We start from the raw sequence: 25,062 nt of genomic DNA, 5'->3' as shown, positions 1-25,062 counted from the left end.
TTTTTTGGTCAGTAAATCCAACATACCAAATTTCATAAGGATCGGCCGACTATATCCTAAAGCTGCCATATGACTGAACAATCGGAAATGACCCAATTTCCATGTTCTTGAAGATAGAAAGTTGGAACTTTGTAAAGATTATATTTTTGTTCAGTTGATCCGACCTACCAAATTTCATAACGATCGGCCGATCGGATCGTTATATTATGATATTCTCATAAGAATCGGACAAATATATCCGATGTTTTTGATATATATCCCGTTTTAACTGCAAGGGTACCTATATCAACTTCGGCTGCGCCCGAAGTTAACTTTCTTTTCTTGTTTAAATTTATTTTTTTAATTTTCTGAATGCATGGAAAAGACTATATAGACTATATGGCTATATATTTTTCAATTAGAATCCGACTCTTGAGCCGAATACCTTAACCGTCTTGTACATCGATTATTCACCAATCATAATGGAATTGAATATCCCAGTTTTCAAAATATTAATACATAAATGTAACATTAAAAAGATTTTTAAATCAAATTCCTTTTTGCTGCATCAAAATTTAACTATCCATAATTTGTTTTTCGTATATATTTGTCGGTTTTTATTATCACAGTTATAGGCATTTATTCCTTAGATCAAAACAGGGGCCGGAGCATAACTCAGGGGAGCACTGTAGGTCAATGGAGAAGAGTAGGCCAGGGGAGCAGCCACTGGAGCCGCCGCATACTTGGCAATCACTGGAGCTGCAATTGAGGCAGCCAATGGAGTTGCCAGAGGAGCTGCCAGGGGAGCAGCGGCGTATTTGGCGATCACTGGAGCTGCCACTGGGGCAACAACTGGAGCAGCTGCGATTCCATTGTAGTTCCTGGCGATCACCTGACTGCTGGTGGCGGTGACAACTGGGGCAGGAGCAGCTACTACGGCAGCAGGACCAGTGTAAGCCAGAGGTGCGGAGTAGGCCAGAGGAGCCGTGTAGGCTAGAGGCGCTCCCAGAAGTCCTGGCTTGGCAGCAGCACAGGAAACGATGGCGAGGACAACAACGGCCTAAAATAATGGAGGTAGTTGTTACTCCCAATTTATGTTATCCAGCTTCCTTCAAGTGACTTACGTATTTGAACATATTGATTGTATTGGATTGGTTTTCTTCTGGGGAAGGCTGATGGCTGTTTGATGATCCACCACCTCTGGCCGAGTGTATTTATACCCAAAAAGAGTCTTCAGCTCCGACGCTTTGCCTTCATTTAAATGCTGGGCTCATCTTCATTTGCTTCCATTCGCACTCTACCATTATTTATGTGTTTTCCACTGTTGAGAGTGGAATATCTGATATTGGACAATGGGTTAATAAGCCTGAGGTCACATTCAAATCTCTTCTCGGAGTATAAATAGGTCTGCAGAAGGTGTTGAATGGTATCAGACAAGTTCAAGTTTTCGAGCCGCAAACTTCAAAACAAAGCAAACATCAACATGTTCAAATCCGTGAGTGTTTTGGCGCGGAAAACATGGAGAAAGTAATTTAATATTGTTTCTATCTTTAGGCTGTTGTCATCCTTGCTATTGTCGCCTGTGCTGCTGCCAAGCCAGGACTCCTGGGAGCACCTCTGGCCTACACTGCGCCTCTGGCCTACTCCGCTCCTCTGGCTTACACCGCTCCTGCCGCCGTGGTTGCTGCTCCTGGCCCAGTTGTGACTGCCACCAGCAGCCAGGTGATCGCCAGGAACTACAATGGAATCGCAGCTGCTCCAGTTGTCGCCCAGGTGGCAGCTCCCGTGATCGCTAAGTACGCAGCCCCCCTTGCTGCCCCTATCGCTGCCCCTTTGGCTGCTCCCCTGGCCTACTCCAGCCCTCTGGCCTACAACGCCTTGCCCGCCGCTCCGGTTCTGGTTTAGGTATTTTACAATAAAATCAAACTAAACTGAAGTTACAAAGTCATTGTTTTTGGGCGTCGGCTAATTGGATTTACAAGTGGCATACAAACAAAGGGCCACAACCTGCTGGCGGGACAATCGGGGGCTTGGCAATGCTGGTCACGTTTTGGCCATAAAAATTATTGTCAGCTCAGCGGCAGCAGCTGCCGTCGAATGTTTGTTACATTAAATTGTGCGAAATTGATTTGTATTCGAGAGGTTTTATTTTTAAGCTTTTTCTGCAGAAGCGGGCCATTATGTCAAGGTCAACTGGTGACCTGTGACCTCTGCTCCTGTGAACTGCGGAGCTCTTGGCTCACTCAGTGTATTGAGTGCCAGCCACCTGGTTTAAGAACTGGATGGCCACACGGCGCTTAGCCAACTTCTTGTTGGAAGCACTGGCTTTGAATGTAGCTCCGTCAAGGGTCAAAGACATGTGGTGAACCAACGTCCCTTCAGGGGAGGCCGTCGATTCGTCTTTAATCACTACGTTGGGAAAGAGTTCGTATAGCAAGCAAACCGGATGCTTGTTCTCCCATTTTTGAATCTTGAATTTCTTCTTCTGCTCATCCTTGATCTCTAAGGTAAGATCTTTCCACTCCATACTATCAGGATTCAGCTCGGGAATAGCATAGCCTTTGCTAGCCCATTCGGCGAATAGCTTAAAGAGCGCTACGGAGCATAGGTTCCTCATTGGAAACTCATCATCTTGCTCAGGGTCATCCATCTTAAGGTCCAATGAAACCAGATTCGGCTTGACCAGCGACTTGGCGACATAGTACTCCCTCAGGGCGTTTTCGAACAAAAGATTAACGGCCGCCGATTTCGAGTCGGCCTCAACCAAATAAGATTTTGAATTAATAATGGCCTTGGCAAGGAATACATTGCCTTCGTTTCGCACGCTGTAGTCCTTTATGGTGATATCCTTCAGCTCTTTGATGGCCATGTAAGGACTCTTGGGGCCAATCTTTCTGCGCAAATTGATAGTCTTATTGCAAACTGAAAGTAAAAATATATAATTTTGAAAGAGGTAAAAATGATAGAACTACATTGAATCGTAGGAAACTTAGGTCATAGTAACGATAAAAACCCTACAATTGTATCAACCACCAAAACCTTGCCTCCTTTAAATATACTCTACCTTTTCCAGGAAAACGCTCCTTAGTTGTTAATCGCACCTTCTTCGTGCCTTCTTCTTCCTCCATAGAATCATTAGCCTCCGCCAAAGACACTCCGGAAGAATTCGAAGAAGAGGCATCACTATTGAGAGTTTCTCCCTGTTCATTTTGGCTAATACGGTCTTCTTCGATGCATTCCTTGACGGCTTCAGATTCTATACTAGAAGGATTTTCCACTAAATTTTGAGGTACTGGCTCTGGAATTGAAATGTTTTCCATCGCAAAATCCTTAGAATTACACAGTTTCAGGATCGATCTAAGCTTGATAGGGAAGTAAAATTTTTCTTAATTTTATGATACGAGGAATTGACGTCTACTGGCGCAGCCTACTTGCCTGATATTTTCCAGTAATGTAAAAATTACTGACAAGGTCAGGATCGACTATGCTTCTCGATGCTTTGAAGGGAAGTGAAAATTGTTTCTTAATTTTATGTTAAGAAGGATTGACGTATACAGGCACAGCCTACTTGTCTGATATTTATACCCTTGCAGAGGGTATTATAATTTTGTCCAAAAGTGTGCAACGCAGTGAAGGAGACATCTCCGACCCTATAAAGTATATATATTCTTGATCAGGATCACCTCCTGAGTTGATATGAGCATGTCCGTCTGTCCGTCTGTCCGTCTGTCTGTCTGTCCGTTTCTACGCGAACTAGTCTCTCAGTTTTGAAGCTATCGTCTTGAAACTTTGCACACACCCTTCTTTCCTTTGCACGCAGTATATAAGTCGGAATGGCCGGGATCGGCCGACTATATCCTATAGCTGCCATATAACTGATTGATTGGAAATGGTATAACTTTGGTGTTTTTAGAGTTAGAGAGTTCAAATTCAACAAGAGAGCTATTTTTGGCAAACCATTACGACATGCCAAATTTCATAAGGATCGGCCGACTATATCTTATAGCTGCCATATAACTGAACGATCGGAAATGACCCAACTTTCGTGTTTTTGAAGATAGAAGTTTGGGACAATTTAAGGTTTCGTTTTTGTATTATAATAAATTGGGATCGGCCAACTATATCCGATGTTTGCGATATATATCCGGTTTTAACTGCAAGGGTATATAAACTTCGGCTCCGCCCGAAGTTAGCTTTCCTTTCTTGTTTTCAGTAATGTAAAAATTACTGACAAGGTCGCCGTCTTCTAAGTCTAAAATACTATAACAAAGAAGGTACTACTTCATAATCTATTCGGTGCATTTGGTATTTATTATCACAGGCCACATTTAAAAGAGAAGCGGAGCGGAATAAGTCAAAGGAGCTGCCAAGGGAGAAACAGCGTACTTGGCAATGACAGGAGCAGCCAGGGGAGTCGCCAGAGGAGCAGCAATCGGAGCAGTGGCGTATTTAGCGATTACTGGAGCTGCCACTGGGGCAACAACTGGAGCAGCTGCGATTCCATTGTAGTTCCTGGCGATCACCTGGCTACTGGTGGCGGTATCAACCGGGGCAGGAGCAGCAACCACGGCGGCAGGAGCGGTGTAAGCCAGAGGAGCGGAGTAGGCCAGAGGCGCAGTGTAGGCCAGAGGTGCTCCCAGGAGTCCTGGCTTGGCAGCAGCACAGGCGACAATAGCAAGGATGACAACAGCCTAAAGATAGAAACAATATTAAATTACTTTCTCCATGTTTTCCGCGCCAAAACACTCACGGATTTGAACATGTTGATGTTTGCTTTGTTTTGAAGTTTGCGGCTCGAAAACTTGAACTTGTCTGATACCATTCAACACCTTCTGCAGACCTATTTATACTCCGAGTAGAGATTTGAATGTGACCTCAGGCTTATTAACCCATTGTCCAATATCAGATATTTCACTCTCAGCAGTGGAAAACACATAAATAATGGTAGAGTGCGAATGGAAGCAAATGAAGATGAGCCCAGCATTTAAATGAAGGCAAAGTGTCGGAGCTGAAGACTCTTTTTGGGTATAAATACACTCGGCCAGAGGTGGTGGATCATCAAACAGCCATCAGCCTTCCCCAGAAGAAAACCAATCCAATACAATCAATATGCTCAAATACGTAAGTCACTTAAAGGAAGCTGGATATCATGAATTAACAACTTCCTCCAATATTTTAGGCCGTTGTTGTCCTCGCCATCGTTTCCTGTGCTGCTGCCAAGCCAGGACTTCTGGGAGCACCTCTAGCCTACACGGCTCCTCTGGCCTACTCCGCACCTCTGGCTTACACTGGTCCTGCTGCCGTAGTAGCTGCTCCTGCCCCGGTTGTTACCGCCACCAGCAGTCAGGTGATCGCCAGGAACTATAATGGAATCGCAGCTGCTCCAGTTGTTGCCCCAGTGGCAGCTCCAATGATCGCCAAATACGCCGCTGCTCCCCTGGCAGCTCCTCTGGCAACTCCATTGGCTGCCTCAATTGCAGCTCCAGTGATTGCCAAGTATGCGGCGGCTCCAGTGGCTGCTCCCCTGGCCTACTCTTCTCCATTGACCTACAGTGCTCCCCTGAGTTATGCTCCGGCCCCTGTTTTGATCTAAGGAATAAATGCCTATAACTGTGATAATAAAAACCGACAAATATATACGAAAAAAAATTATGGATAGTTAAATTTTGATGCAGCAAAAAGGAATTTGATTTAAAAATCTATTTAATGTTACATTTATGTATTAATATTTTGAAAACTGGGATATTCCATTATGATTGGTGAATAATCGATGTACAAGATGGTTAAGGTATTCGGCTCAAGAGTCGGATTTTAATTGAAAAATATATAGACATCGCAGTGGGCGATATCTTTTTCATGCATTTCCCTTTCCATGCCCTTTCCCTTTCCAAAAAATTTATAAAAAAACTAAAAACAAGAAAAGAAAGATAACTTCGGGCGAAGCAGAAGTTGATATACCCTTGCACGTAAATCTTAATTGCACTAAACCCTTGCACATAAATATCGAAAACATCGGTTATATTTGTCCGATTCTTATGAGAATATCATAATATAACGATCCGATCTGCCGATCCTTATGAAATTTGGTTGGTCGGATCAACAGACCAAAAATATAATCTTTACCAAGTTCTTTCTATCTTTAAGAACATGAAAGTTGGGTCATTTCCGATTGTTCAGTTATGTGGGAGCTATAGGATAAAGCCTGCCGATCCTTATGAAATTTGGTATGTCGGATCTACTGGCCAAAAATATCATATGTACAATATAGCCATCTATAGGATACAGTCGGCCGATCCCAGCCGTTACGACTCATATACTGTGTGCAAAGCAAAGAAGAGTGTGTGCAAAGTTTCAAGTCGATAGCTTTACAACTGAGAGACTAGATCGCGTAGAAACAGACTGTCAGACGGACAAACAGACGGACCTGATCAAGAATTTATATACTTTATAGGGTCCGAGATGTCTCCTTCACTGCGTTGCACACTTTAATTCAGATTAGTGAAGAAGCGATCTACAAGTCGTTTAAGGTATTCCTTTCGAGATTGGGATGATAGCTTATAAAGATATAGCCATCTTAGTGGGCCTTATTTTCCTTCATATGCGTTCCCTAGAATTTTCACGGGGATTTAAAGGCAGAAAGATGAAAAATCGATCTATAAAACAAATACGGTATTCTTCTAATAAATCGGATGATAGTTGGCAAAGATATAGCCACTGGGTCTTATTGTCTGTCAATGCATTATTCCGAAATTTGAAGGGAACTCACCATAATTATTCTAATACGAATGATAAATAATACTAAAAATGTAAATTTAGGAACATTTAATGGCGTTTATTGGTCCTTTAAATAAGAACAGGGACGGCGGCTGAGGCATAGTGCAATGGAGCATTGTACGCCAGAGAAGAAGTGTATGTGAGGGGAGCGGCAAGGGGAGCAGCGACAGGAGTAGCCAAAGGAGCTGTGGCGTACTTGGCGATCACGGGAGCTGCCACCTGGGCGACAACTGGAGCAGCAGCGATTCCATTATAGTTCCTGGCGATTACCTGGCTGCTGGTAGCAGTCACAACTGGGGCAGGAGCAGCAACCACGGCGGCAGGAGCGGTGTAGGCCAGAGGAGCGGAGTAGGCCAGAGGCGCAGTGTAGGCTAGAGGAGCTCCCAGAAGTCCTGGCTTGGCAGCGGCACAGGCGACAATAGCGAGGATGACAACAGCCTGAAGATGGAAACAAAATTAAATTACTTTCTCAATGTTTTCTACGTCAAAAACTCACGGATTTGAACATGTTGATGGTGGCTTTGTTTTGAAGTTTGCGGCTTGAAAACTTGAACTTGTCTGATACCATTCAACACCTTCTGCAGACCTATTTATACTTCGAGGGTAGACTGGAATGTGACCTCAAACCATTAGCTCAGTGTCCAATATCATCTATTCCACTCTTAGCAGTGGGAAACCACATAAATAATGGTAGATTGCGAATTGAAGCAAATGAAGATGAGCTGGATTTAATGCTGGATTTAAATGAAGGCAATGCGTCAGAGCTGAAGACTCTTTTTGGGTATAAATACACTCGGCCAGAGGTGGTGGATTATCAATCAGATATCAGCCTTCCCAAGAAGCAAACCAATCAAATTAAGTAAAGATGTTCAAATACGTAAGTCTCTTATAGGAAGCTAGATATTAAGAGTTCGAAGTAAGAGTTACCTTTATTCTACAGGCCGTTGTTGTCCTCGCCATCGTTGCCTGTGCTGCTGCCAAGCCAGGACTTCTGGGAGCTCCGCTGGCTTACACTGCGCCCTTGGCGTACTCCGCACCCCTGGCTTACACCGCTCCTGCCGCCGTGGTTGCTGCTCCTGCCCCAGTTGTCACCGCTACCAGCAGCCAGGTGATCGCCAGGAACTACAATGGAATCGCAGCTGCTCCAGTTGTCGCCCAGGTGGCAGCTCCATTGATCGCCAAGTACGCCGCAGCTCCCCTGGCAGCTCCTTTGGCCACTCCACTGATTGCCAAGTATGCGGCGGCTCCTCTGGCTGCTCCCCTGGCTTATACCTCCCCCCTGGCCTACAGTAGTCTCCCAGCTGCCGCTCCAGTTTTGCTCTAAACTCGTTGACTGAATAATAAACGTGATATAGAATCTTAAAATTTATATGATTTATCTGAAATTGGAAGAGAATCGGTTAAACTGCCGGGGAAGTTGTAATTGAATTAGCAACTGTCGTCGGCTTGTTGCCATAAACAACAGTAATGACTGGCCATGTACTCCCCAACCTCGATTCGGAGGCAGATCACGTAGTCGGTGGACAAGTTATTGGCCACCGGTGGCCTTCAATGGATGCGTGACATTAAAGAGGGCTCGTAATGGTTTGTTTTGAAGATTTTGTTGGTAAAAATATGTAATTATGTCAAGGTCGCAGGGCTGTTTTGGCCAGGCTAATGAACTTAAGGGGCTTTTGATGAATCACTGCAGTCGGGTAAGATTGAGTTTTAAATTTTAAAAATAAAATGTTTTTGTGTTCCTTTACACATTAAGAGTTTACCCAGTAACTGATTCTAGTAGGTTTTAAATCAGGGCATTTTTTTAAAATTAGTTTTCAGTTTAAACAATAAAGTTAAGATGGGAGCTACTTCCTGCTTTTATAGTTCTTATTTGTTTTAGCAAATCTAAAAAACGTTCTGGCTGATGACCGTTCACCGATTTCGATTTATTTTTATGGCGAATTCGAAAGCGAACGTGACGGACTTGTCGTTAAAGAATTAAAATTCAGAGTGTGCCACACCTCGACTAACTGTAATAAGCGTGCTACGAAGTGGCCTGTTCAGATAAACCTACGTATCTATATATACATATTCCACACGTAGGAATATATGCTGTGGCTTTAATGAAACTGAAAGTGAAAATTTCAAGGTGTCGTGAATTTAAAATAGAATTCTTAGTATTCCCGAAAGGATGTTGGGTATTTGAAAGTTTAATGTTTAAAGGATATGTGTATTGATTAAAGATATGACTTAAATACATAACATTTACTTTTTTTAATCAAGAACACATAAAGCTTCAAAAACAAGGCTTAACTTTAGTGACCTGCAAACAAAAGTAAATAAGAACCAAAGTAAACAGTAGTACATTCTTTTATTATTATACCCTGCGCTGCAGTTGTTTGCTTTCATTGCTCAATTGGGCAACTGGTTCTTTAGTTCCCTAAACAAATGGCAAAGGTCATACGGCTACAACCGCATTTCAACCTTGACCCGAAACATTAAACATTGTAGTGTCACAGAGGAGCACCCGAAATTATTCGAGTGAGTTCATGTGTGCTTTCCACTGCCGAGCAAATTCGGCACGTGTTCAAAATGTTTAATTGGCCAGTATCCCTGGGACGCTACATATATTATACATATGCTCCTTAAATGCCAACAGGTTTGTCCCCATCTAGGTGAGAACTCGAAAGGCCTGAGGTCAAAGGCAAAAGTGTTTGGTTATCGCATTTGAGCATTTTATTTGATTCATTGTTAACTTTTGGAAGACACGAAAAAAACCAATAGAGAACTAAATTTTCAGCAATATCCAGACAAAGAGACCACAGCTCGACCGAAATGCAAATTTTCACCAGTGTTTTTTCCATCACCCATTAACCCAATTGTCATTTAATATGGCTTACAGCAACCAAATTCCAAAAGTGGTAAATTCCAACTGAAATCGAAATTGCACTTACCACGCATTTGTGTATAATTACCAACCAAGTGCAATTGGCTGCCCTTCGGGTTTTGTGCCGGCCCTCGAAGACCCAAAACCTAAACTACCAACTAATATTTTTCAGACACTTATAATGGCCGAATGCTGGCGACACTCTCAGAATAATAAGTAGCCGCCGTGTGGGCCGTTTGGTGGTATAAATATGCCAACCGCTGTCTTCGATTGTCATCAGTCAGCGTTTCGCTTTCAAGCCAACCAAAGCTTCAAGTCTAAAGAAATCAAACGTATTTCAACAAAAAAACTCACCATGTTTAAATACGTTAGTATTTTCAATTAGTTTTTTTGGATTATTACTTATTTTTGCTATTTTTTAGGCCGTTGTCATTTGCGCCTTGATCGCCTGTGTGGCCGGAAAGCCTGGATTGCTCCATGCTCCTTTGGCCGCCATTCCTGCTCCGGCTCCAGTTGTCACTGCTGCCAGTAGCCAGGTTGTGGCCAGGACATTCAACGGAATCGCTGCAGCTCCAATTGTGGCTCCCGTTCCAGTGGCTCCAGTTCCAGCTCCCATCTTGAGGACCGTGGCTCCCGTTCCCGTGGCTCCTGCTCCAGTTCTGAGGACTCTGGCCGCTCCGCTCGCAGCTCCCATTGCTGCTCCTCTGGCTGCTCCTTTAGCTCCCCGTTTTGCTGCTCCGTTCGCTGCCCCACTGGCCGCTCCTCTGGCAGCTCCTATCGCTGCCCCTCTTGCAGCTCCACTGGCAGCTCCTATCGCTGCCCCTCTTGCAGCTCCACTGCCTGCTCCCATCATCAAAACTGTATCTCCATTTGCTGCTCCTTTAGCCCATCCCTACGCCGCTCCCTTCCTGGCCAAATACTCGGCTCCTTTGGCCTATGCCCCAGCACCTTTGGGCTATGCTGGTCCAGCTTTGTGGTAAAAAAAGAAATATTATACTCAGAACCCAAGGATTAAGCTACCTTTTGTATGCTCAATGACTGATAGCCCTTAATAAAAATTGTTTAAATGATAAAAGCATGTGTTTTTCTATAAAATCTTAGGGAAATGATAAGTTTTTAGAACAACTTGAAGGTATTTTGGAAAACATATTAATACAAAAACCAATTGCCCCAAAATGTTCAATTAGTTTTCTTTGAAAATGCCTCCACCTATCATCGGTCTATTTCGTTTTCAGCTTGAACCCATCACTCCGTCTAGTTGGTCCTTGGTCCTATTCTCCTGCTCAGGTAGCTATTTTTCCAAAAAAAAGCATATGAAAGGACACATGTAGAGTCAATCGTTTTTGTCGCGTCGTCGCCTTTATTCAGGTCATTTGTGTTCCATTGTCCCACATTGGCTCAGTCTACTTCAGTTCAAATAACGAATTATGGCACATACATCTGTGCCCTTGTAGTGAGTGTGTGGTTGGCCAGGACAGGGGCTGTCGGGCGGGGTTTTGGCGGGGTTGATTGGTGGGGTCAGGTTGCCGGACATCTACTCTCGGGTCAAATCGTTTTTCATTTCCTTCTTGTCCATATTTGCCATTCATTTGGCTCCAGCAAACAATGCGCGAAGCGATGCGCAATAAATGACCAATAAATGTTCAAATGGTTTCAATGGTATTTTCTTTTTTTTTTTTTAACCCATTTTATATATATTTGTTCCCTACATACTATATGTACCTTAAAGCTAAAGTTCTCCCGCGAAAAGAAAAAAAAATGAAAGGAAATTAAGAAAGTAATGCCGAGTTGAAAGCGAAAACTTAAACAGCCAAAGAGATAAGAGGCAAACATACACGCAATTCCTACACTACTAAGGCCTCCTGGCTTTTCCCATTTCCCGGCTTTTCTTGGGGCTTGAGGGGGTTGGGGGAGAATTTTCCATGTCGACGTTGGTTGATTTTCAACAGCAGCGCAAACGCAGCAAAGTTTATCCTCAATTAAACTTTTTGTTGTTGCGTAAAATTGCGCTTGAAGTTGGCCTCTGTCTTTGTGTGAGTGAATACGTGGTTGTGCGAATGTGGATAGAGCTCACATATACATACACTCAACAAAAAAGGGAATTAGATGTCAATATAAGCTTATTAACAATCCACACTTTGGGTACGATAATGTAAAAAACTAGAATAATTATAAATTATTTCTTATTCTTGAAACCAAAGTCGTATCCATTTTTTCCAGTGGCTGTATCTGAGATAGGCCATACGTCAAGCCCACGACCTCTGCACTTCCTCTAGCTCACCCCTCTAGTCAGGCCCAAGCTCAATCCCATTCCCATTTCCACTACCATCCAGCATCTTCATTTGTTGGCTTAACTTTTAACTCCACTTGCCTTAATTTTTTGGGCCAAGTTTATTGTTGTTGCTCATCTGCTCGGCACAATTTTTCGGTAATTTCCGCCCTTGTCTAAAGAAGGAGTTTTGGTCTGGCTTGGAACCCTTGAACTTTCCCATTTCCCCCATCCTCCATATCGTCACTCTGAGACTGGGGAGGTAGATGGTTTGCCTTAGAATTTCATTAGCCCACTTCGTATGCGTTTTAATTTGTTGCATCATTGCCTTGTCGAGTTTTTCTTTTAATTGATTCAATATCAAGTCCTGTGCCGAATTTCCTCCCCATCACTACCACTTTCTTCTGCTTTCAGCTGTCAGCTTTCGACTTTTTCTTTATTATCGGCTGTGGCTGCTGGCGAAAAGTTTTTAATGCATATTTTCAAGTAATTACCAAGTCTCTTCCATTACGGTTTTGCGTAATGATTAGCAACTTCTGCAGATGGGCTGCATCAGGGTTTATTTTAGGGAGATTACTTAAGAAAATCAGGTAAGTTAATACATTTTTTGTGATGGAATAAAAATATTCAAAGTTATCGCTGCACATTTTTCAAGACGATGTTCATTTACTACTCATGCTCATGGCAATAGTGCAGTAAATTCTTAAAGGTCTCAAATATCGAATCCTTACAGGATATATCTCTGTGTGTGCGTGTGTGTGTGTGTGTTTACTCTCACACATCGCTGAAATCCAAGCAGACAAAGCGAGCGAGACGTTTGGTCGCACCCGTTTCCGGTTGTGGTTGCCTAGGCCCCATGGATCCTGGTTGCTGGATCCTGAATTCTGGTTACCGTTAAGAACGGAAAAAGGAAAAGGGAGAGTGGAGTAGGGGTGGGTGGTGGTAGTGGTGGCGGCGTGCTTGGCCAAATAACGGCACTCAGTCACTCAATGCGGTTGCTTAGCCTTTCAGCTACAGACCGCAAAAATCCAGCAGCCTTTTCTGGCTTTTGATATGACGACAACGGAACAGGAACGACGCGCATTACACGGCGTATACGTTATATACAGATGAAGAAAATAAGGATACTTTAATAAACCTTACTAGGATATTGTACAATTCATCAGTTTAATTTTATTGAAAAGGAAACTATATTCTGGACTATATTAGATACTTTATAATAGCTGAGTGCTTCCCCCTTAAGTCTATAATTTTCTCTCACTGTAGGTATACGTGATTTGTTTGCCAGAGCAATTTACATGCTCTGGCGATGGATGAGATGTGAGATGCGGGACAGAGATGGCTCTGCCAGATGCCAATGGAGATTCGGATGGAGATGTCGAACGCCGGATTCTTTTGCGTGTGATTGCGGGGCTGTGGGTGCGGATGGGTGTTTTTTGGGTGTGCGGGATGGTATCGTTGGTGGGTGTGGCCGCTGGCACTTTGACATTTGGCACCCTTGCCAATGTCGCGGGTGAAATTTTCAATTTCCAATTTCCGTATACCAACCAGGTGACGCTCCAGTACGAAAAGCAAGCGCAACTTTAATCGCCCAAATGCAAAGCGACGCGTGGTTAAGCGTCTAAGTAATGAGCAGCTGTCGAATCCCAATTTGCATTCACGCCAAATCGAAATCCAAATGCAATTGACAATAGAACGGAATCGACACGGGGACTCTCGCTTAATCAGAACTAATAGAAAAAACCAACGAATGGAAGGAACGAAGGCTGGGCTGGGATGAGATGGGCTGGGTAGCTGCCATTTGCCATTTGCGTTTTGCGATGAAACAAAAAGCTCCGACATGTCTGTGTTCTGGTTCCCGGATACGCTTCGGTTCCTGTCAATTGCCATGAGCCCGGGGGACTTAGTCGAGCTAAGCCTTTTTCATTGAATGCGGATTATTGCATTGATTTTTTTCCTCCAATATTACGCATGCGAAAAACTTTAGAAATGCCTAAAAAAAATAATTTCATTGAAATACGTGGTTCTTTTTTCTTAAATATTATTTTGGATAAATGCGATATGAGGATTATATGAAATGGTTTAGGAAAAGGCTACCAAGTTGAGAATATTTTAAGTTTCTAAAAAAATTCAATTTCATTCTATTTTGTGGAAATGGGAATTTTCACTCAACTGCATTTAGGCAAAGGACATCGAGATACGAACATTTCCAGCAAATTTCCTTGTTCGCACGGCCTAAACAAAGGAAAGAATTTCTCGGATACCCTCTTCCGGTTAATAACCCCTTCTTTGTACTTGTGCCATGAAGGAGAAAGTTTTCCATGCCGAAGTTTGTTTTCCACACGGGCATGGTGTACGAGTTGGTGTTTGTGCCAAAAGGGTTTCCTTCACACACATGTTTGTGGATGCTGACACAGCTCCTTCAAATCCGCTTTGGGTAACGAAAACGAAAAATAATTAATTAAGAAGTGCAAATCATAGCAAAATTATGCGGGCTGCCAAATTAAAACGAAAGTGAATGCCACCAACAGACCCATCATTGGAGGAAAAGCCAAGGAAATTGGGGGATGTGAGCAAAATTAAATGTATGACGACACGAGATGAAAGATACACAAATTGGTGAACTCGCAGGGGAAAAGAAAGAAAGGATCCTGATTAAAAGGACTTCCTGAGTTCCTGAAACAACACTCACATTAAGACACAGTAAGAGTTGTCTTTAACTTATATGAGAAAAATATAAAATACAAAGGCAACTTTTAAGATTTCCATTATGACTGTATACTAGTTTATTTCACACTTTTAAAGTTTCTACCTCTCTGGCCCACAAAACTCCAGCAATACGTTTCAGGTTTACCAATTCTCAATCTCAAGAACCATCTGTCTGTCTCGAATAAACTGCTGGCCAAACAATTTGCGGTCTGACGACATAGGTTTTCCCCCCACTTTTCCCACTTTCTCTGCCATTCCGAACCTTTCACCTCAAATTCTGGGGTTGATGGGAGAGACAAAAAAAAAACGAAACTGCTTGGGGAAAACTGTGAAAACAAGTGCAACTGCCAAGGCTATTTAAAAGCTTCAACTCGAACTGAATTCAACTCCTTGAGTGTCAGTTCGGATCCTGTCTAGTTGGCCGCAGTGCCAGCTCCCCTCTCCTGTCGACTCCGGGAAGCAAAACTCAGTCACAACACCTGAGGGCATCGGGCGAAAGCTCCGGCACTATAATCACAAGAGTTCCCAGGGTCGACTCCATCTGTCTGTGTATTTAAACTTTTGTAATAATCTACGGCAAATGCGCAACGTCAGCGTCTTTAGTTGGGTGTATTTCCCGCAAAAGTTGTGGGGCGTCATTTTGTTTTTGCTATTTGTGTTGCGACTTTTGTTGACGATGTCTCCGGCCTCGCCGAGATCCAAGTCCCCAGATCCCCAATCCACCTCAATCCCACAACTTCAGTTCCAGCTCCCGGCGCACAAACTTTACCTTTGCCCAAATTTCATTTACAAACATTCTGGAAGAGACTGCAAATTGAGTGTTTAATTGCACTCGCATTCCAGAGAGCTGCAACATATGCAGTTGGCAGGATATCCGCTGAATTTTATGAAAATATTTTTATGAAATGGGGTTACCCCCTTGGATACTCCACTCTAGTAATTGGCTTGGTGACTAACCCTTTTTTTTTAATACTTTATTAAAAGTTCTTAAATCTCCCTTAGAGGTCACCTCTGAGTCTCTCAAAAACCTTGTCTTTTCCTGAGATCTCCAACCCTCATAAAAGATTTGAAACTCCTCTTCATCTGTTGGGACGGTGAGCCAATCATTTTACTTACGTTTTCGTTTTCTCAAGCGTCAAAAGTAATTTGCATTTAGCAAATATTTACAGGGGGTCTCCTCTCCTGCCCGGGCGAATCCTGTGCGCAACATCGTCCGGGAGGACGAACATCAAAGTGGCGTCCCGCCATGCGTGTCAAAGGCGTCGGCATAGCTTTAAGTGTAACTCGCCTGCCATTACGACTGTCAGTCAGCCACTCAGTTTCAAGGGAAAAGCGGATGCGAGATGCGAGATGGGGTCCTGGCCGGAGAGGGGGCCCGCTTAATTTTTTTTACCCACCCCCCGTTGGCGATTTTGCGGTAAAGAGGCGTCAAAAGTGAAGCCGTCAACAGCGGCGGCAACGACGTGGCTTAAATGAGTTTTTAACTCAAGTGGTGCCAGGACATGGCCTTGGGCTAACCAGCGAGGCTAATTTTTTGATGGATTTCTGGTCTGCTCTTTTTTTGATGGGTACTCCAAGGTTTTCAAGTCCCAGCCTTTCTCAGACCTTTCTGGGCTGAATTTGAATATCATTCGTGAAAAATGTCTCCTGATATTTCGCTCTGCACCTGATCTATTCAGTATTGAACCGTGTTCATGTTATTGTATCGTCGCGTGTACGAGGACGATAACTTTGTGTGATTTTTTAAGCTGGAAAAGCGGTGTGTGGAAAACTCATCGACCGCCTGAATAGCAAGGAAAAGCGCTTCGCCGATGGTCCTTGCTCTTGTTGTTGTTGCTGTTTGCTTTGAATTTTTCAAATCGGCCAAGCCAACAACCATTTGGAAAAGCTGTTTCTCTGCCACCGCCGTTGCAATGCTTCGGAGAATTTTGTTGCACATTGGTGGCTTGGTGGCTGGCCCCGAGGGTGGTTGCATGAATTGCGGAATTGATGACCGGGGAGTAATTCCATTAAATGCAGATGGAGTTTCAGTTCAATGAGGTTTTCGCCAAGTTGACTTTAAAAATACTGTGATTGGAGCTTAGATACTCCGATTTAAGAATTCCTAAATAAAATTACTATATTTATCTAAAAAAAATAATAAATAAAGTTATTTAATTCTATAAACTTATATTTTAGTATTGAAAACTCCTAGCCAACCCTCTAATACCTTTACCCATGCATTTCTGTGTTGTTGCTGGAAACTTTTTAGCATTTTTAAACATCGAAGCTGGGCTAGGAAAAACCTCTTTGTTTTGCTTTTGACGATGGCTCTGTCTCCGCTTCTTGAAATCCCTATTCCGATCCCACTTTGCTTCTTTTTTTTCTGTTTTTTGTTCCTTCTGACACGGATGCACAACGCGCACGTGTTCAATAACAATTGTGTTGCATACTTTAGTGCGCCAGGACAAAAGGACCTCCAGCGCAAGGCGGCTGGCAGCATGGAAGTGCTGGGAGCTAAGAGAATGGCATTAAATTTTAAAGTTGAGCTTGCAGGCATCGCCGAGCAAAGCGTCAAACGGTTTACAGCAAATCAATTAGAGCTAAGAACTTTTCCAGCGCTAATTGCAAGAGATTTTCTTTTCTGTTTTCCTGCCTGCCGCTTTGCTCAGCTTTCCCGCGACTTTCCCCGTTTCCCTTATTGACTTTGTTGTGAGAACGAACTTAGCGGCAGAGCCAAAAAAGCAAGCATGAAACTGAAATAAGTTCCAGATGGACAAAGGACGAGCCCCACCTCCAACATCCAACATCCAACAACTAGTTTCCACAGAATTGCCGGGGATTTATCATGGAGCGCTTTGTAAGGCTTTTCGGTCTTTTGCCGGCCATGTCTGCATTGCGTATTTCCTATTCGTGCAGTTGAAATTAATGTGCAAGCCTTTTAATTACACGACAAATAAGCAAACAGCCCAAAAACTTTTCCTCAGTTGGCCAGAACTTCAAGATGGAGGCTGCGGATAGAAAAATCACTTTGAATGCAAGGGCTACAACTTATTTGATTTGGAGGATAATTACTTAATTTTTTACGGTGTTTATTTAATAATTAAATTATTAAGTGCATAATATATTTAAATGTAATAATTATTTAAATGAAGAATATTTTTGACCTTTTTCAGCCCTGAAAATAAAGAAATCCTGAGACATTAGTTTGGTTTACATGTCCCAGTGTGCCTGTGTGTGTTTATTAGTCACTAATTAATTTGGCTTTGGCTTAAAAAAGTTGAGAAATCGTCGCCAGCTTTTTTGGAAATATTTTTCTTGAGGCCATCGGCAATGCGGTTGATTCATGCATTTTATTCCTTACTCTTTTTTGGTTTAAACTTCCCCAGTATTTCAATGTAAAAATGGAGCCAAAGTTTATCAAAATGCTGCTTAATCAGCTTTATTTACATTGATAGCATTTGCATTGCGTTTTTCTAGGGGAAAAAATAAAAAAAAAGTGCTGAAGGAGATGGGATTGAAGAAGGACGAATGCCCAGCATGGCGTAAAATGCATTAAAAGCGTGGCAAACAAGTCTGAGGGGAATTCCCGCAGGACCTTCACCACCGCACCTCATTCAAAAGTTATGCATTTTCAAGTGCCTGAATGAAGGTCCTGGCACACAGAAAATATTATTTAGCCAGTTAGGGCCACAAATGATTTTATAATATTCTAAAATAACTATTATTATTCATGTTGTTTTTTTTAAATATCATTTAAATTTTTTAACTAACGGAGAGATACTACTTGGAGCTCCTTTAAATTAAGTCTGGATTAGAATACCTGAATTATAAATACATAGTGGCATTCCAAGCACAAATCCAAATTTGGAATTAAAATGTATTACATTATTATTAATTTTTTTCTGTGCAGAATGACTGTGGTCCGAGTATGGAATTGTAATCGGGTCCTGTTCCTGTTCCTGGCCGCTCCACTGGCAACTCCTGCTGTTTACAAAGCTACTTAATCGAAGTGCTGCCGATGCCAGCGCCCCTGGCGCATCCTGAATATCCTCCTGGCCGCTTGCCCCCCTGTCTCCTACCCCATCCCTTAACCACTGTGTACATTAAAAATGTTTTTCTCCATTTTGGTTTTTGCAGTTTTTTCCCCCATTTTTTGTTCTTGTTGTTGATATTTGTGTGCATCCATTTGCTCTCTGTTTGCTTCCGGTTTTCATTAATGGCCTTAACATAAAAATACAATTTGCCGTCGTTTAACTGGCTTGGCGGACGTTAATAAATTTTTAAGCGTTGTTTGATTTAATTTTTGCTCCTCACGATATTTGTGATTGCCCCCGAAATGTGGCGCCGGGTATTGATTGATTGCAACGCCGCCTCGGGAGATACTACATGTATTCCAGCTGGAGGCCTTTTCAGTTGGGCCGAGGTGTTGGTTAAGTGTGTGGCCCGGAGGGTTTTCCGCCTGATCACCCTTCCAATCAATCTGTTTACGCTTATGGATACGCCAGTCGGAGTATTTGCGCAGGGGAATATACGGATAAACACCGAGATTGCTAAACGATTGTTTTGGGATGGAGGGAGGATGGCTAAGTCCAGAAGCAGCTTATTGAGTTAATTTACTTGGCAAGTCAAAGATGAAATTGGTTTGATTTTCAGTCGAGGGGATCCATAGTAGACCACTGTTGACGATAATTTTTAATTTAAAGCGAATTTGTAGCTACTAGACTTTCAACCAATTATTGCAACCACAACTCTTGAAATTTTTAATTAGCACAATAAAATGTGAAATGTTTCGGTTAATTCGATTCAATGGTGGATGCAGGACTCTGGCCATCTGACAGTGCTGACAACTGCAGTGGCGTCCATTGCGGGGCTGCTCTCCCTTCGATCCTTAACCTGTTACTGCAGCAACTCAAATTTCTCTGTTGCACATTCCGCAATCGTAAATGGTAGTACCACCACCCACCGTTCAATGTTCCTGCCAGCCTTTTCATTTAATTGCGGTTGACTTTTGGGGTTTTGACTTACACAAGATGGGGAAAATGGGGAAGATACTGGGAATTCCCGTTTCCCCAACACCTCCCCGACACTCCAAGTCCCCCTCCGCACTTTCCACTTGGCAACAAAATGCCAATCATCAATCAAGGTGATTTGTTTCAATGCCCCCCACCAGCCACACATTTCACGCTGTTGTGCATTTCGGAATGGACAGACACTGATAGCGGTCAAAGGGGGACTACGGGGGGAAGGATTCGGTCTGTAGGGCAGTCGGTCCATAGGAGAGAGGGGAAAGGATGAAGGGAGTGGGGATTAGGGTCTGCGGCAGGGTATGCAGAGGTTCATTCAGCTTGGCACATGTGGCCAATCACTTGCATACACTTCAATTGCTGTGGTTTACTTACTCTTGTTTTGGCCAAGTTTATGCCAGTAAAATGGGTAATTTTAAAAAATCTTAAATAATATTTTAAAAAACTTTGAATTTTAAATAAAAGCTTGATTTGATAATATACTTGATATCTTGTATATTCTTAATCCAATTCATGATCTTTGATTGCCTTCGCATGCCCCCAGTTTCTGACTTTTCCGTTTGTCTGTTGTTGTTCATCAATGAATTCAATCACGAAAATGCTGCCCCATTTGGCCGAGTCCCTTTCTCTGTTACCCACTCATATACAGGCATACACACTGGCACACCCGCCCTGACACACTCAATCGCCCACTCACATACAATACTCCTTGCCACACTCATTCGGTCGATGCATATTCATGAGCCATTTGCCGGCCGCCTTGTTTGAGTTACTGACGTGGCTTTGATTTAATTGCCTTGATTTTGTCTATAATTTATTTTAAGCCTCATCCACAGACAGATCTCCAGAAACTGCTCTTTTTTTCTTGTCTGAAAGTAAGTTATCTTACCTCATATACCATTCTATAGTCTGTGGAATGGAGACTCCTGTAGACAATAGCTTCCTTTAATAGTGTAATGTGTTTTTGTTACAACTTCTTCCTGTGAGGGCTTGTGGAAATATTTTTTATTTGATCCTTTCCCTCCTTTTTCATGGCTATGAAGGGAAAAGCCGCAACAACACATTTTTGACGCTTTAAAAAGTTGTAAGGCTACCGCCATTTTTGTCGCCATTTTCCGCACCCCAAGAACAAGAAAAATAACAAGAAGAAGTTCCTGTCTCCCGGGTCTTCTGCTTCTCTCCTCTATGCGTCTGGCTTGCAGTCATGTTTCATACTTTTTTCACAGATATTTTGGACTTTTTTTTTGTTTTTAAATTCCGAAAGAGGTGTGCGCATAAATTTTTTGGTGCCCTGCAGGCGAATTCTTTATGCAGAATATTCTGCAGCAGCTTCGAACAAAAAATTGTGCAAAAAAAAAGAAAAGAAAGTGAAGTGAAAAAATCGGTAGAGAAAGGAAGATGCTTGGGGACTAAATTCAGTTTAAAGCCAGACTGATTGTAATTTGATTTGGCTTTCGCCCCATTCTGCTCCGCCCATTACCGATTTTGGTTATTTCATTTTGGAGGCGACAACAAATGTCATTTCCTGTCGCCTTGTGATTTGTGACCCGAGAAATCGTAATCGCACTTTATCTATTAGTTACATTTTCTTGGTAGCTTGCTACCACTCTTGCTACCGGCCTCTTGACCCCAGACCCTCCCCCAGGATAGCCACCGTCTTGCCATGGTCGTTGTCCTTTAATGAAATTTACTCGGGTCGCTCCGTTTTCTATTTACTTTTGTGGCACGAAATTAATAAAGGCCACCGAACCAGGTTCCACCTCGTTTTCCCATTCGCCCCCGACTTCGATCCGAATAAAACCAAGTGGAAACTTAATCCCCGAGGAAATTATGTGAAAAATGTGCGTTGGGTTTGGCTTTTGTCCGGCGTTTTCCTTTTCCTTAGCGCAGTTTTTTGAGCGGAGGATTTGTATTATTTTTTATTTTTTGTTCTGCTCTAAGTTGTTAAGCGGCGAATAGCTGCAAATATTTTTCCTGGTTTTTGGCCCAAAACATTCAGCGTATGGCCGAAAGTATAAACATCAAGGGGCGCGGGAGAAAGCTAAGGGAATGGTATATCAACAAAAGCATCGTGACCCCTTTTTCATTTTGGGCAGACCGTGTTTAGGGTCACCCTTTTCCGGCTCCCACCTTCGAATGGTTGGTTCATTTTTAAGCTGCGCAATTATCATTAAGTGGTTGGTGTTTTAAAAAAACAGAGGTGGCTTTATTAGGGGGAGAGGTACCTATTATTTTAAAGAACATAGATATAGCCATAGATAGAGTATATATTTCTTTGATTGAAAATAATTCAACATAAAAATTATCACAAATACCTCCCTTTTTTTCAACCCAACCCCTGGAAATCCTTTTAATACCGACACTGCCTTTGGTCAGCATCCTTTTTATTCCGGGACTCATGGCATGTTTCCGCCTCTTATTTTTTCCTGGGTCGCTTTAGGTTTTTTTCTGGTAATTGTATAAAGGTTGCCGGCAATTTTGTTCAATTTGTACGAGTCCCTTTTTTGCCTGGCTCCTCGTGCGGATGCTTTACGTAACGAATAATTTGTGCGCCACACTGCGTATGAGTTATGCGATGACTGCATAATCCGGCTAACACATGCGCTTAGCTCATGGGGAGTGGGGTCCGTTTGATAGATAGATTTACTTCATTAAGGAGGCACTACACTCCACTCCACTCCGTCCAATCAGTCCAATTGTCTTTGGACCTTTGTGGGGCCCTCAGACAGAGGCAAAAGTGTCAATTACAGAGGTCCCCGTGTATGTGGATTGCGGAAATCAAGGTATGGAAACTATGGCGACACGCTGCTGCGGGGGCGTTTACCTAATGTTTATGTAATTGTCAGTCCATTGTTTTGGCCCAGATATAACGCCCTAATTAGCCAGCAACATAAGCAATTAATTAGTTGCGTTTAATGCGACTCGAGTTGCAGAACAATGTCCAGCCAAAATGTAACAAAATATTTATATAATAATAATATTTATTTAGTTTATAAGCAAAGCTGGCAGAGTTTCAATTGGAAAATATTGACCATACAAATTTGATTTTGTCGACTGAAGAGGTGAAACAAACAGAAGACCTATTCTGGTCCAAAAATCACAATTATAAGAAAACGTAATCAATATGAAGCCACCTGGAAAATAGCTGAGCCATTTTCAGATTGTGTGCGATAATTAAATATGCAGTATTAAGTCCTTAAGCTCACCGCCGAGTGCATCTAAATAATCCTTCGGCCAGACTTTCCAGTCCGGGATCTCCGGATGGGCTCTTTCACCTGGCAGTCATCACCTGGTGTGCCCTGTGTGTTCTGCCTTTATTTCATTTTAATTACATTGCATTTAAATTTTACATTGCTCGGAGCCTTTGATGGCCAGCTCCGGGGCTCTGGCAGTCAAATCAGGCGTATGATAAATTGATTGCAAATGTATATGCATATGAAAGGATGTTCTTTGCTGAATATGTAGATACATTTATATCCTATACGTCCTACAGATTTATACATTCATCTTCCTGTTTGTCTGGCATTGGGACTTTTCTGCTTCGCCCAGCAGAGCTTTAATAAAATTGTATGCATAAATTGCCTTTAATTGAATTATATTTAATTATTTCACCAGACTCTGCCGAAGTCGTTGGTCGTCCTTTCGCTTCAGTTCCTTGTGAACTTGCTTCTTCACATTTCATTTGTCACTGGCGCCTCTGATTGGGCCCTGATAGAGCCAATATGGCTGTCTAAATAAACACTCCCCACTATCCTCCATTCGTTTTCCCCTGCTTTGGCAAATTACTCAATTTTCAACAAACCTATTAAGCATTTAATTCATTAGGAATGGTAATGCGATTGCCGAGTGCTTGTGGAGTGAGATTAATGACCAATATTTCTTAATTTGGATGGTTTGTGTGATTTAGATCGCAGTATTGAAATACTTTAATGGTAAATGAAGGATTTTGTAACAATTTTATGAACTGAAAACAACAGTAAATTGAAACTTTAATTAAACTTAAGCTGACAGTAAAGTTCTCGGCCGGGAATCGAAGCTTGCGTTTATCCCAAAACCAAAAACCAGCCGCAGAGCAACGGACCGGCAACCGGCAACCGGCGGCCGTCGACCATCGAAACATTTCAAAGACAAGCCACCAACAGCAGAAACACCGTCAACATCCACAACACCAAATATAACAACACGACCAAAACAACAACACCAGCAGCAGCGGTGAGGATGACGACAATGGATTAACTCAAACCTTGTAACTTGTAACAACCGCAGGACACAGAAAGAGCGGGCGGTTTGACGAGGATTCGGCATTCAGGGCTCTGGACTGGCGGGCAAGGAGGTGTGGGTCAGTCGATGGCCACATGTCACAGACATTATGGAATCATGAACTTATGTATGTCCACCTGTGTGTGCGGGTGTGTGGCACAGACAGGGTGGCTGGAGGGTGAACTCCATTTCGGTTAGACCTGTGTGGTTGGGAGAGCTGCGATTTGTGGTCCGTTTGGAGATGGTGGCGTGACTTGGTTGCAATCAATCAGGGCTGCAGTTATTTTTTCAATGAAATAACTTTTCTTAAAGTCAAAGATTTTAGTATTTCTCACTTACGTTTATTTCTACTTAAAATTTAGTAATTAAGAATTTAATAAACTTCGTCTACTGTTTTATTTGTCAAAGAAGCTCCTTGAAAAGGTGCTTCTCACGTTATCATCTCTTTGCCAGGACCCTGCCATTTCAATCATCAATCAAAGTGTTTTGTTACGACTTTCATACGTCATGTTCATGCCTCGGAGCCAACGCTTTTGCATGCCACTGGATGCTCCTACATCCACCCACTGTCTGCCCCAACTCAAACCCTCACTTCCAATCTTTTTACCAATCCGAGGAGCAGTCATGTGTAGGTGTGACTGTGACACAACAGACGACATTTATGGTGTCGTCGAGAAGGATTCGGATTCCTATTTCGGCCGGCAGACAATCAATCACATGCGCACCGAAATCAATTGTCGGAGCTTCTATTTTCGTATTCGATTTCACTTCGCTAAATATTTATGAGACTCACACTTTGTCCAAATTCTCGATTTGTAATCCTAATGAGGCGTAATTAGAAAACATTCAATTACATTTCGGTCACATCAATCAATGCCGTTTTTTATCAGCCGAGCCGTGGGACGTTGTGTTGTCTATTTTGTCGATGGCAGAACTTTAACTAACTCGAGTTTCAATTTTCTAGCGCATTATTGGTAATCCTCCTAATGCTCTCCCCCCTACTTTTTATCCACTTTGGCCAAAAACACCCCCACTACCGCCTGTTTCTGTTTGTTGTTCCTGATTGCTGCTTAAACTTTCTTTTCTCTCGGCCCACTTGTTTGTGATTAAGCTTTATTGTAAAGAGGTTTTTGTGCGCCTTTTGATTTATAGATATTGGATCAAGCCACATCCGCCTCTGGCCCACTCACCCGTTCCTC

At 42.6% G+C, this 25,062-nt stretch overlaps 8 protein-coding genes and 1 long non-coding RNA gene across 10 annotated transcripts; 4 read left to right on the top strand and 5 right to left on the bottom strand.

The window, feature by feature from the left end:
* Nucleotides 1–572: 572 nt before the first annotated feature.
* Nucleotides 573–1,263, bottom strand: LOC108132680 (cuticle protein 16.5-like). The gene is made up of 2 exons (XM_017252186.3): nucleotides 1,104–1,263; nucleotides 573–1,039 (listed from the first exon to the last, which is right to left on the bottom strand). The coding sequence occupies exons 1-2, from the start codon at nucleotides 1,113–1,115 to the stop codon at nucleotides 626–628; spliced, it is 426 nt and encodes a 141-aa protein (XP_017107675.1). The 5' UTR covers nucleotides 1,116–1,263; the 3' UTR covers nucleotides 573–625.
* Nucleotides 1,264–1,276: 13 nt separating this feature from the next.
* On the top strand, nucleotides 1,277–1,899 carry LOC108132598 (cuticle protein 70, isoforms A and B-like). Its single transcript, XM_017252040.3, has 2 exons — nucleotides 1,277–1,474; nucleotides 1,534–1,899. Exons 1-2 carry the CDS (start codon nucleotides 1,403–1,405, stop codon nucleotides 1,882–1,884), a joined length of 423 nt encoding a protein of 140 aa, XP_017107529.2. The 5' UTR covers nucleotides 1,277–1,402; the 3' UTR covers nucleotides 1,885–1,899.
* A 200-nt stretch (nucleotides 1,900–2,099) lies between these two features.
* LOC108132557 (uncharacterized) lies at nucleotides 2,100–3,499 on the bottom strand. Of its 2 annotated transcripts, XM_070280552.1 has the most exons (3): nucleotides 3,415–3,499; nucleotides 3,044–3,336; nucleotides 2,100–2,901 (listed from the first exon to the last, which is right to left on the bottom strand). In XM_070280552.1, exons 2-3 carry the CDS (start codon nucleotides 3,297–3,299, stop codon nucleotides 2,219–2,221), a joined length of 939 nt encoding a protein of 312 aa, XP_070136653.1. In that variant the 5' UTR covers nucleotides 3,300–3,336; nucleotides 3,415–3,499; the 3' UTR covers nucleotides 2,100–2,218. The 2 variants fall into 2 exon arrangements, with proteins under 2 accessions (XP_070136653.1, XP_017107478.3); XM_017251989.3 differs by lacking the exon at nucleotides 3,415–3,499 and having other exon boundaries at nucleotides 3,044–3,386.
* Nucleotides 3,500–4,307: 808 nt separating this feature from the next.
* Nucleotides 4,308–4,864, bottom strand: LOC108132771 (cyclin-dependent kinase inhibitor 1C-like). Its single transcript, XM_017252328.3, has 2 exons — nucleotides 4,730–4,864; nucleotides 4,308–4,670 (listed from the first exon to the last, which is right to left on the bottom strand). Exons 1-2 carry the CDS (start codon nucleotides 4,799–4,801, stop codon nucleotides 4,308–4,310), a joined length of 435 nt encoding a protein of 144 aa, XP_017107817.2. The 5' UTR covers nucleotides 4,802–4,864.
* Nucleotides 4,865–4,967: 103 nt separating this feature from the next.
* LOC122322339 (cuticle protein 16.5-like) lies at nucleotides 4,968–5,631 on the top strand. Its single transcript, XM_043214203.2, has 2 exons — nucleotides 4,968–5,100; nucleotides 5,159–5,631. The coding sequence occupies exons 1-2, from the start codon at nucleotides 5,089–5,091 to the stop codon at nucleotides 5,570–5,572; spliced, it is 426 nt and encodes a 141-aa protein (XP_043070138.1). The 5' UTR covers nucleotides 4,968–5,088; the 3' UTR covers nucleotides 5,573–5,631.
* A 1,181-nt stretch (nucleotides 5,632–6,812) lies between these two features.
* On the bottom strand, nucleotides 6,813–7,373 carry LOC108132772 (cuticle protein 16.5-like). Its single transcript, XM_017252329.3, has 2 exons — nucleotides 7,250–7,373; nucleotides 6,813–7,191 (listed from the first exon to the last, which is right to left on the bottom strand). Exons 1-2 carry the CDS (start codon nucleotides 7,319–7,321, stop codon nucleotides 6,823–6,825), a joined length of 441 nt encoding a protein of 146 aa, XP_017107818.3. The 5' UTR covers nucleotides 7,322–7,373; the 3' UTR covers nucleotides 6,813–6,822.
* Nucleotides 7,374–7,546: 173 nt separating this feature from the next.
* Nucleotides 7,547–8,118, top strand: LOC108132558 (cuticle protein 16.5-like). The gene is made up of 2 exons (XM_017251990.3): nucleotides 7,547–7,630; nucleotides 7,694–8,118. Exons 1-2 carry the CDS (start codon nucleotides 7,619–7,621, stop codon nucleotides 8,075–8,077), a joined length of 396 nt encoding a protein of 131 aa, XP_017107479.2. The 5' UTR covers nucleotides 7,547–7,618; the 3' UTR covers nucleotides 8,078–8,118.
* Nucleotides 8,119–9,904: 1,786 nt separating this feature from the next.
* On the top strand, nucleotides 9,905–10,694 carry LOC108132770 (cyclin-dependent kinase inhibitor 1C). The gene is made up of 2 exons (XM_070280468.1): nucleotides 9,905–9,986; nucleotides 10,042–10,694. The coding sequence occupies exons 1-2, from the start codon at nucleotides 9,975–9,977 to the stop codon at nucleotides 10,597–10,599; spliced, it is 570 nt and encodes a 189-aa protein (XP_070136569.1). The 5' UTR covers nucleotides 9,905–9,974; the 3' UTR covers nucleotides 10,600–10,694.
* Nucleotides 10,695–16,719: 6,025 nt separating this feature from the next.
* LOC138926371 (uncharacterized) lies at nucleotides 16,720–20,114 on the bottom strand. The gene is made up of 2 exons (XR_011442858.1): nucleotides 19,979–20,114; nucleotides 16,720–17,587 (listed from the first exon to the last, which is right to left on the bottom strand). It is a non-coding gene; the product is annotated as an uncharacterized lncRNA (long non-coding RNA).
* Between the last annotated feature and the right edge of the window lie 4,948 nt (nucleotides 20,115–25,062).

This window comes from Drosophila bipectinata, chromosome 3L, assembly GCF_030179905.1.
Source record: "Drosophila bipectinata strain 14024-0381.07 chromosome 3L, DbipHiC1v2, whole genome shotgun sequence".
In the NCBI taxonomy this organism is placed as follows: domain Eukaryota; kingdom Metazoa; phylum Arthropoda; class Insecta; order Diptera; family Drosophilidae; genus Drosophila; species Drosophila bipectinata.
This window is presented reverse-complemented; position numbering and strand designations above follow the sequence as displayed.

What these genes read in the sequence shown, in the direction of transcription:
- LOC108132598 (XM_017252040.3), top strand. Translation starts at nt 1,403, where the DNA reads ATGGTATCAGACAAGTTCAAGTTTTCGAGCCGCAAACTTCAAAACAAA. An exon ending in ACATCAACATGTTCAAATCC is followed by an intron (nt 1,475 to 1,533) that starts GTGAGTGTTTTG and finishes TTCTATCTTTAG; the next exon opens with GCTGTTGTCATCCTTGCTAT.
- LOC108132772 (XM_017252329.3), bottom strand. Translation starts at nt 7,321, where the DNA reads ATGGTATCAGACAAGTTCAAGTTTTCAAGCCGCAAACTTCAAAACAAA. An exon ending in CCATCAACATGTTCAAATCC is followed by an intron (nt 7,192 to 7,249) that starts GTGAGTTTTTGA and finishes TTCCATCTTCAG; the next exon opens with GCTGTTGTCATCCTCGCTAT.
- LOC108132771 (XM_017252328.3), bottom strand. Translation starts at nt 4,801, where the DNA reads ATGGTATCAGACAAGTTCAAGTTTTCGAGCCGCAAACTTCAAAACAAA. An exon ending in ACATCAACATGTTCAAATCC is followed by an intron (nt 4,671 to 4,729) that starts GTGAGTGTTTTG and finishes TTCTATCTTTAG; the next exon opens with GCTGTTGTCATCCTTGCTAT.
- LOC108132557 (XM_070280552.1), bottom strand. Translation starts at nt 3,299, where the DNA reads ATGGAAAACATTTCAATTCCAGAGCCAGTACCTCAAAATTTAGTGGAA. An exon ending in GGAGCGTTTTCCTGGAAAAG is followed by an intron (nt 2,902 to 3,043) that starts GTAGAGTATATT and finishes TTTTACTTTCAG; the next exon opens with TTTGCAATAAGACTATCAAT.